The 11,224-nt window shown below is 47.4% G+C and overlaps 1 protein-coding gene across 1 annotated transcript in view; it reads right to left on the reverse strand.

Annotated features, from left to right (window-relative positions):
• Nucleotides 1-6,018, reverse strand: part of LOC134817300 (uncharacterized) — a 47,046-nt gene extending 41,028 nt beyond the window's left edge. The window contains exon 1 of the mRNA XM_063826436.1: nt 5,959-6,018. Coding sequence (XP_063682506.1) covers nt 5,959-5,999 — 41 coding nt within the window. The 5' untranslated portion in view covers nt 6,000-6,018. The remainder of the gene's footprint in view (nt 1-5,958) is intronic.
• Nucleotides 6,019-11,224: the final 5,206 nt, after the last annotated feature.

Below are 11,224 nucleotides of genomic sequence, written 5' to 3' on the forward strand. Positions count from 1 at the left end.
AAACACTGCACCCACAATCTTCATTTTAATAGCAACTCAACACCTCCCATATTTTCAAACCTTGTAACATGATCGTTTGGAAACACAGCAACGTGCCTCAGTTCCATGTGATTAACAGATACAAAAAGAGAGATCAAACAAGAGATCTGCGATCCTATCACTGAAATAGAGTAGACCTGAGTTCTGAGGAAGAATAGCTTGTCAGTAACAGACGACAACCACTAATATTACACGTAGAAAACAGAGTAAACAAGGAATCACCAGGTAAGATCAGATAACCAAGCTAATCACACGTTAAACTAAAGGAATGCAGCTGTTAGAATGTGAGAATGTTGTTAGGGATAATATCTGGGTAATATCGGTAACCATGGTAATATGAAATATCAGTAACCATGGTAATATCAGTAACCATTCAGAGTGGATGGGATAATGACGACCAGCTCACTCGTACACCACTTTACAACCGGATAACCTCAATTATAACCTCAGAGAGGACGAAAGGGAAATAAATAGTGCGGATAACCTCACTTACAACCTCAGAGAGGAGGAAAGGAAAATAAATAGCGCGGATAACCTCGCTTACAACCTCAGAGGAGGAAAGGAAAATAAATAGTGCGGATAACCTCACTTACAACCTCAGAGAGGAGGAAAGGAAATAAATAGCGCGGATAATCTCACTTACAACCTCAGAGAGGACGAAAGGGAAATAAATAGCGCGGATAACCTCACTTACAACCTCAGAGAGGAGGAAAGGGAAATAAATAGTGCGGATAACCTCACTTACAACCTCAGAGAGGAGGAAAGGAAAATAAATAGCGCGGATAACCTCGCTTACAACCTCAGAGGAGGAAAGGAAAATAAATAGTGCGGATAACCTCACTTACAACCTCAGAGAGGAGGAAAGGAAAATAAATAGCGCGGATAACCTCAATTATAACCTCAGAGAGGACGAAAGGGAAATAAATAGTGCGGATAACCTCAATTACAAACTCAGAGGAGGAAAGGAAAATAAATAGCGCGGATAACCTCACTTACAAACTCAGAGAGGAGGAAAGGAAAATAAATAGCGCGGATAACCTCACTTACAAATTCAGAGGAAGAAAGGAAAATAAATAGCGCGGATAACTTCACTTGCAACCTCAGAGAGGAAGAAAGGAAAATAAATAGCGCGGATAACCTCGCTTACAACCTCAGAGGAGGAAAGGAAAATAAATAGCGCGGATAACCTCACTTACAACCTCAGAGAGGAAGAAAGGAAAATAAATAGCGCGGATAACTTCACTTACAACCTCAGAGAGGAGGAAAGGAAAATAAATAGCGCGGATAACCTCGCTTACAACCTCAGAGGAGGAAAGGAAAATAAATAGTGCGGATAACCTCACTTACAACCTCAGAGGAGGAAAGGAAAATAAATAGTGCGGATAACCTCACTTACAACCTCAGAGAGGAGGAAAGGATAATAAATAGCGCGGATAACCTCACTTACAAATTCAGAGAGGAGGAAAGGAAAATAAATAGCGCGGATAACCTCAATCACAACCTCAGAGAGGAAGAAAGGAAAATAAATAGCGCGGATAACCTCACTTACAACCTCAGAGAAGGAAAGGAAAATAAATAGCGCAGCTAACCTCACTTACAAATTCAGAGAGGAGGAAAGGAAAATAAATAGCGCGGATAACCTCACTTACAACCTCAGAGAGGAAGAAAGGAAAATAAATAGCGCGGATAAGCTCACTTACAACCTCAGAGAGGAGGAAAGGGAAATAAATAGCGCGGATAACCTCACTTACAACCTCAGAGAGGAGGAAAGGAAAATAAATAGCGCGGATAACCTCACTTACAACCTCAGAGAGGAAGAAAGGAAAATAAATAGCGCGGATAACCTCACTTACAACCTCAGAGAGGAGGAAAGGGAAATAAATAGCGCGGATAACCTCACTTACAACCTCAGAGAGGAGGAAAGGAAAATAAATAGCGCGGATAACCTCACTTACAACCTCAGAGAGGAAGAAAGGAAAATAAATAGCGCGGATAACCTCACTTACAACCTCAGAGAGGAAGAATTAAGAAAGGAAAATAAATAGCGCGGATAACCTCACTTACAACCTCAGAGAGGAGGAAAGGAAAATAAATAGCGCGGATAACCTCACTTACAACCTCAGAGAGGAAGAAAGGAAAATAAATAGCGCGGATAACCTCACTTACAACCTCAGAGAGGAAGAATTAAGAAAGGAAAATAAATAGCGCGGATAACCTCACTTGCAACCTCAGAGAGGAAGAAAGGAAAATAAATAGCGCGGATAACCTCACTTACAAATTCAGAGATGAAGAAAGGAAAATAAATAGCGCGGATAACCTCAATTACAACCTCAGAGAGGAGGAAAGGAAAATAAATAGCGCATAATAACCAGAACCTCACTAACAAGTTACAACTAGATATCACCTCAGCTTCGATCAGCCCCAACAAATGACACTAAGTTCACATTTTGTCCGAGTTTTAACGAAGAGAAACGCAGTAAAAATCGCGTTAACCTCGCACCTGTCAACTTGCGCTACTATACTAAAGTATACAACTATATATATATTATATTAACTAAATAACCTGAACAATGAACAGAGGACGTTAAATTTACACGTCCGAGTTTTAACGAGAGGGTACTCACATACCTACTTACTTTAGACGGAATATTTACAACGTAGCAGTGGTTTTAAGGTCACAATACTAGGTGAAGGGAATCTAGTCCAATACTAAGTAATAACTAAAACTTAATAAAAGTTATACTTGTCAATAATAAAATACTGAGAAACAAGTCTAAATAAATAATACTGACGAGGCTACAACTAAAACACTAATACAGATTACTGGGTATAAACTAAACTAAAGCACAACAAACAGTCGCCATAGCAACCTGACATCACCCTTTTAAAACACGCACAATAACACCAGTAGTACCTGGTTATGCCACGTGGTATTGTACCTGCACAGAAGCACTACAAGTCACATGCTATTTTACTGCCAATTAATTGTGCAGATTTGTGTTACCACTGTAATTGTTTCATTAAGAAGAGGAAGAGGTAACAGTGAGGAATGTGTCGCGGGTTGGACGTGTGTCGCGCGACTCATTTTGTTCCTCACAGGTATGATCTACTGATGAAGCTCACGAATATTCTGACGCTCAGCAAACTTAATCTTTCATAAAAGGTCTCCTTTAGTTTTACAACTAAAGGAGCGACCCTTTAAAAAAGTACTACTATGCAATGTCTCGCAGGAAGGCAGGATAGCTCATTTAAATGTAGTAACAAGGAAAATCCTCACAAGGGACAGGTATAATCTCACTAGCTTTCAGTAACCATCACTTAGCAGTTGCTAACACGTGTCAAATAAACATGATTTGCGGTCAGTTTATGGAATATAATTAAATAATAAATAAACGACGTGATGCGAACATTTATAAAATATTCTACGAAATGCAGATAACACTATAACAGATCGACGCATTCCATCCCCACTGAAACACATCCTAAAGACAGTGACAAAACCATACACTAGCCAAGAAGCGTGCTGGAACAGTGTAAAACTAGCAGCAAAATGAGAATTAGTGCATACTCCACCACCTAGCAGTTACAGTGAGTTCCACGCTTGCATAAGATCACAAGATGCAATCACGTGACCACACTAGGATACAATCACGTGACCACACTAGGATACAATCACGTGACTAGATTAGGATACAATCACGTGACTACACTAGGATACAATCACGTGACTACATAAGGATACAATCACGTGACTACATTAGGATACAATCACGTGACTACATTAGGATACAATCACGTGACTACATTAGAATACAATCACGTGACTACATTAGGATACAATCACGTGACTACATTAGGATACAATCACGTGACTACATTAGGATACAATCACGTGACCACACTAGGATACAATCACGTGACTACATTAGGATACAATCACATGACTACACTAGGATACAATCACGTGACCACACTAGGATACAATCACGTGACCACACTAGGATACAATCACGTGACTACATTAGGATACAATCACATGACTACACTAGGATACAATCACGTGACCACACTAGGATACAATCACGTGACCACACTAGGATACAACATAATAAAACATTACAAGATATGTCAATTGTCACCTGACTTTACTATTCAACTAGGATACAACTTGGAGCGAGATAATTATTAGGCGGGAATATTAAAACTTAGAGTAAAACTAGCTGTTCATTAATACTTTATTAGGGCGGGTGTAGTAAAAGTTCAGTAAAAACTAACGAGGCACTTTTATACAAAATTTCAGAGGTAAATTGTCCGGAGCGTCGTAAAACGGAATAATATTTGAAAGGTTTGCACTAGTAGGATTTATTAAAACATCACCCATCAAATACCTCCCAATTATCGCCCTGTCGACGAATATTCTGTATTAGCAGGGTCCTGATACCGTGACTCGATTAAAATTACCTAATACTTACCTAATTCTAATAATCGGTCCGTGTGACCTGCATTTTTACACGTGTAATCAAATATTTATATCAGGTATGAGATAAAGAATGAGAAACAGCTGGAAAGTATCATGAAGGAAATTTCAACCCTAATTTCGTTGAGCGTGCAAGATCATAGAGGAAGCCATAAAACACCCCAAATTGACGGATTAAAATGGATTAAATTGATGACCGCTTCCTCTGAGACTGAGTTTGACACTATGACAGTCTCACTCAGCTGATGAATATAAAGCACTACAGTTTCCCTGTGGGCACTTAATAAGAACAACGCGACACTTCTCTAATCAAGACATATTGGGTGTGTTTAACTGCAGTTGCAAAAGTGAGTTTTAGTAAGTAATCGGAACACGCACGATACCTCTCACGCTATTAACCCAATAAGTTATAATTATTTTATCGATTTAATACAATAGTTTAACTATATATCAACGCACAAGGGAAGGCAACTGCATTGCAGAATTGCAGCAACCAACAAGCAATAATCAAACACAACTGCACAACATCAAAATAATGATGATAAACGATTTGAACGGCTCGCATCACATACCATAACATGGCTGATAACGATTTGTTTTACGACAGAGTTGTACAATTATTCCGCGGTAATCAGCTCTCTCTCACTCTCTCTCACTCTCTCTCTCTCTCTCTCTCTCTCTCGGAGTGATTATGACAGGTTGTAATGGAATGACAGTTCACATGTCATTAACTTGTGTTTGTTAGGTTTCAGACCCATTAGCACAGAGAGTCAGATGCCTTGTCTCAGAACACAAGCTGAAGTGGAACGTGCCAAGAGGAAGATAATCTCTATAACATTCCTCTCTCACATTCCTTGGTAACGGGAAATAAGAAGTTTCCTTGGTAACGGGAAACAAGAAGTTTCCCTGGTAACATTGCAAGAAGGGAGACATTAAAATAAATAACTGTTTGGGAATGTAGAGACGGTTGATAAGGAATGTAGAGACGGTTGATAAGGAATGTAGAGACGGTTGATAAGGAATGTAGAGACGATTGATAAGGAATGTAGATATGGTTGATAAGGAATGTACAAATGGTTGTTAAGGTAGATACCCCACTCTACCAACTGGTTAAACACATACCAATATTCTAAATTACCATATGATTAATGAGGTCTATGTTTGTCGGAGTGATGACTATTTATAGTATGTGTAGTATTGTTATTAGTGATCAGCGGGTGAAGTTGGGCTGATGAGATGAGGAATGGTGGGTTTGATAATCAATAACCTGAACGTGGCTGGGGAAATGAAACAGATGTGGTATTGCACGTTACAATTCTTAAATTAAGGCGACATGTTCAAATAAAAGATATGTACTTAATCTGCCGCCCACCAAACAGATTATTTAATTAATTGTTTGGATAATTAATTGATTTGAAATGTAAATTGTAAAAGGTACTAACCCACTAGAATTGTTCCTTTTCTCCACTTCATCTCCTTCCATTCCTATGAAAGTAGTCTTCATTACTAACGATGAATTTAATTTTTAAAGGTCATTAAAAGGTTACTAAAAGGTTACTAAAAGGTTACTAAATGATTATTTACAATAAACAAGAAGCAACAAAAAGTGAATAACAAAATAAAGTTAATGCATTGTAAAATTTCAACCCTCCCCCTATTCAGGAGGTATAAGAGAGGAGGAGGGGAGTACTCCTCCCCTCCCCCCTATTCAGGAGGTATAAGAGAGGAGGAGGGGAGCACTCCTCCCCTCCCCCCTATTCAGGAGGTATAAGAGAGGAGGAGGGGAGTACTCCTCCCCTCCCCCCTATTCAGGAGGTATAAGAGAGAAGGAGGGGAGTACTCCTCCCCTCCCCCTATTCAGGAGGTATAAGAGAGGAGGAGGGGAGTACTCCTCCCCTCCCCCTATTCAGGAGGTATAAGAGAGAAGGAGGGGAGCACTCCTCCCCTCCCCCCTATTCAGGAGGTATAAGAGAGGAGGAGGGGAGTACTCCTCCCCTCCCCCCTATTCAGGAGGTATAAGAGAGGAGGAGGGGAGCACTCCTCCCCTCCCCCTATTCAGGAGGTATAAGAGAGAAGGAGGGGAGCACTCCTCCCCTCCCCCCTATTCAGGAGGTATAAGAGAGGAGGAGGGGAGCACTCCTCCCCTCCCCCCTATTCAGGAGGTATAAGAGAGGAGGAGGGGAGCACTCCTCCCCTCCCCCTATTCAGGAGGTATAAGAGAGGAGGAGGGGAGTACTCCTCCCCTCCCCCTATTCAGGAGGTATAAGAGAGAAGGAGGGGAGCACTCCTCCCCTCCCCCCTATTCAGGAGGTATAAGAGAGGAGGAGGGGAGTACTCCTCCCCTCCCCCCTATTCAGGAGGTATAAGAGAGGAGGAGGGGAGCACTCCTCCCCTCCCCCCTATTCAGGAGGTATAAGAGAGGAGGAGGGGAGCACTCCTCCCCTCCCCCTATTCAGGAGGTATAAGAGAGAAGGAGGGGAGTACTCCTCCCCTCCCCCCTATTCAGGAGGTATAAGAGAGGAGGAGGGGAGTACTCCTCCCCTCCCCCCTATTCAGGAGGTATAAGAGAGGAGGAGGGGAGCACTCCTCCCCTCCCCCTATTCAGGAGGTATAAGAGAGAAGGAGGGGAGCACTCCTCCCCTCCCCTTATTCAGGAGGTATAAGAGAGAAGGAGGGGAGCACTCCTCCCCTCCCCCCTATTCAGGAGGTATAAGAGAGGAGGAGGGGAGTACTCCTCCCCTCCCCCCTATTCAGGAGGTATAAGAGAGAAGGAGGGGAGCACTCCCCCCCTCCCCCCTATTCAGGAGGTATAAGAGAGAAGGAGGGGAGCACTCCTCCCCTCCCCCCTATTCAGGAGGTATAAGAGAGAAGGAGGGGAGCACTCCTCCCCTCCCACCTATTCAGGAGGTATAAGAGAGAAGGAGGGGAGCACTCCTCCCCTCCCCCTATTCAGGAGGTATAAGAGAGAAGGAGGGGAGCACTCCTCCCCTCCCCCCTATTCAGGAGGTATAAGAGAGAAGGAGGGGAGCACTCCTCCCCTCCCCCCTATTCAGGAGGTATAAGAGAGAAGGAGGGGAGCACTCCTCCCCTCCCCCCTATTCAGGAGGTATAAGAGAGAAGGAGGGGAGCACTCCTCCCCTCCCCCCTATTCAGGAGGTATAAGAGAGAAGGAGGGGAGCACTCCTCCCCTCCCCCCTATTCAGGAGGTATAAGAGAGAAGGAGGGGAGCACTCCTCCCCTCCCCCCTATTCAGGAGGTATAAGAGAGAAGGAGGGGAGCACTCCTCCCCTCCCCCTATTCAGGAGGTATAAGAGAGAAGGAGGGGAGCACTCCTCCCCTCCCCCCTATTCAGGAGGTATAAGAGAGAAGGAGGGGAGCACTCCTCCCCTCCCCCCTATTCAGGAGGTATAAGAGAGAAGGAGGGGAGCACTCCTCCCCTCCCCCTATTCAGGAGGTATAAGAGAGAAGGAGGGGAGCACTCCTCCCCTCCCCCCTATTCAGGAGGTATAAGAGAGGAGGAGGGGAGCACTCCTCCCCTCCCCCTATTCAGGAGGTATAAGAGAGGAGGAGGGGAGCACTCCTCCCCTCCCCCCTATTCAGGAGGTATAAGAGAGAAGGAGGGGAGCACTCCTCCCCTCCCCCCTATTCAGGAGGTATAAGAGAGAAGGAGGGGAGCACTCCTCCCCTCCCCCTATTCAGGAGGTATAAGAGAGAAGGAGGGGAGCACTCCTCCCCTCCCCCCTATTCAGGAGGTATAAGAGAGAAGGAGGGGAGCACTCCTCCCCTCCCCCTATTCAGGAGGTATAAGAGAGGAGGAGGGGAGCACTCCTCCCCTCCCCCCTATTCAGGAGGTATAAGAGAGGAGGAGGGGAGCACTCCTCCCCTCCCCCCTATTCAGGAGGTATAAGAGAGAAGGAGGGGAGCACTCCTCCCCTCCCCCCTATTCAGGAGGTATAAGAGAGGAGGAGGGGAGCACTCCTCCCCTCCCCCCTATTCAGGAGGTATAAGAGAGGAGGAGGGGAGCACTCCTCCCCTCCCCCCTATTCAGGAGGTATAAGAGAGAAGGAGGGGAGCACTCCTCCCCTCCCCCCTATTCAGGAGGTATAAGAGAGAAGGAGGGGAGCACTCCTCCCCTCCCCCCTATTCAGGAGGTATAAGAGAGAGGAGGGGAGCACTCCTCCCCTCCCCCCTATTCAGGAGGTATAAGAGAGAAGGAGGGGAGCACTCCTCCCCTCCCCCCTATTCAGGAGGTATAAGAGAGAGGAGGGGAGCACTCCTCCCCTCCCCCCTATTCAGGAGGTATAAGAGAGGAGGAGGGGAGCACTCCTCCCCTCCCCCCTATTCAGGAGGTATAAGAGAGAAGGAGGGGAGCACTCCTCCCCTCCCCCCTATTCAGGAGGTATAAGAGAGAGGAGGGGAGCACTCCTCCCCTCCCCCCTATTCAGGAGGTATAAGAGAGAAGGAGGGGAGCACTCCTCCCCTCCCCCCTATTCAGGAGGTATAAGAGAGAAGGAGGGGAGCACTCCTCCCCTCCCCCCTATTCAGGAGGTATAAGAGAGAAGGAGGGGAGCACTCCTCCCCTCCCCCCTATTCAGGAGGTATAAGAGAGAAGGAGGGGAGCACTCCTCCCCTCCCCCCTATTCAGGAGGTATAAGAGAGAAGGAGGGGAGCACTCCTCCCCTCCCCCCTATTCAGGAGGTATAAGAGAGAAGGAGGGGAGCACTCCTCCCCTCCCCCCTATTCAGGAGGTATAAGAGAGAAGGAGGGGAGCACTCCTCCCCTCCCCCCTATTCAGGAGGTATAAGAGAGAGGAGGGGAGCACTCCTCCCCTCCCCCCTATTCAGGAGGTATAAGAGAGAAGGAGGGGAGCACTCCTCCCCTCCCCCCTATTCAGGAGGTATAAGAGAGAAGGAGGGGAGCACTCCTCCCCTCCCCCCTATTCAGGAGGTATAAGAGAGAAGGAGGGGAGCACTCCTCCCCTCCCCCCTATTCAGGAGGTATAAGAGAGAAGGAGGGGAGCACTCCTCCCCTCCCCCCTATTCAGGAGGTATAAGAGAGAAGGAGGGGAGCACTCCTCCCCTCCCCCCTATTCAGGAGGTATAAGAGAGAAGGAGGGGAGCACTCCTCCCCTCCCCCCTATTCAGGAGGTATAAGAGAGAAGGAGGGGAGCACTCCTCCCTCCCCCCTATTCAGGAGGTATAAGAGAGAAGGAGGGGAGCACTCCTCCCCTCCCCCCTATTCAGGAGGTATAAGAGAGGAGGAGGGGAGCACTCCTCCCCTCCCCCCTATTCAGGAGGTATAAGAGAGAAGGAGGGGAGCACTCCTCCCCTCCCCCCTATTCAGGAGGTATAAGAGAGGAGGAGGGGAGCACTCCTCCCCTCCCCCCTATTCAGGAGGTATAAGAGAGAAGGAGGGGAGCACTCCTCCCCTCCCCCCTATTCAGGAGGTATAAGAGAGAAGGAGGGGAGCACTCCTCCCCTCCCCCCTATTCAGGAGGTATAAGAGAGAAGGAGGGGAGCACTCCTCCCCTCCCCCCTATTCAGGAGGTATAAGAGAGGAGGAGGGGAGCACTCCTCCCCTCCCCCCTATTCAGGAGGTATAAGAGAGAAGGAGGGGAGCACTCCTCCCCTCCCCCCTATTCAGGAGGTATAAGAGAGAGGAGGGGAGCACTCCTCCCCTCCCCCCTATTCAGGAGGTATAAGAGAGAGGAGGGGAGCACTCCTCCCCTCCCCCCTATTCAGGAGGTATAAGAGAGAAGGAGGGGAGCACTCCTCCCCTCCCCCCTATTCAGGAGGTATAAGAGAGAAGGAGGGGAGCACTCCTCCCCTCCCCCCTATTCAGGAGGTATAAGAGAGAAGGAGGGGAGCACTCCTCCCCTCCCCCCTATTCAGGAGGTATAAGAGAGAAGGAGGGGAGCACTCCTCCCCTCCCCCCTATTCAGGAGGTATAAGAGAGAGGAGGGGAGCACTCCTCCCCTCCCCCCTATTCAGGAGGTATAAGAGAGAAGGAGGGGAGCACTCCTCCCCTCCCCCCTATTCAGGAGGTATAAGAGAGAAGGAGGGGAGCACTCCTCCCCTCCCCCCTATTCAGGAGGTATAAGAGAGGAGGAGGGGAGCACTCCTCCCCTCCCCCCTATTCAGGAGGTATAAGAGAGAAGGAGGGGAGCACTCCTCCCCTCCCCCCTATTCAGGAGGTATAAGAGAGAAGGAGGGGAGCACTCCTCCCCTCCCCCCTATTCAGGAGGTATAAGAGAGGAGGAGGGGAGCACTCCTCCCCTCCCCCCTATTCAGGAGGTATAAGAGAGAAGGAGGGGAGCACTCCTCCCCTCCCCCCTATTCAGGAGGTATAAGAGAGAAGGAGGGGAGCACTCCTCCCCTCCCCCCTATTCAGGAGGTATAAGAGAGGAGGAGGGGAGCACTCCTCCCCTCCCCCCTATTCAGGAGGTATAAGAGAGAGGAGGGGAGCACTCCTCCCCTCCCCCCTATTCAGGAGGTATAAGAGAGAAGGAGGGGAGCACTCCTCCCCTCCCCCCTATTCAGGAGGTATAAGAGAGAAGGAGGGGAGCACTCCTCCCCTCCCCCCTATTCAGGAGGTATAAGAGAGAAGGAGGGGAGCACTCCTCCCCTCCCCCCTATTCAGGAGGTATAAGAGAGAAGGAGGGGAGCACTCCTCCCCTCCCCCCTATTCAGGAGGTATAAGAGAGAAGGA

This window comes from Bolinopsis microptera, chromosome 6 (genome assembly GCF_026151205.1).
Source record: "Bolinopsis microptera isolate Bmic1 chromosome 6, MBARI_Bmic_1.0, whole genome shotgun sequence".
NCBI classification, from domain to species: Eukaryota; Metazoa; Ctenophora; class Tentaculata; order Lobata; family Bolinopsidae; genus Bolinopsis; species Bolinopsis microptera.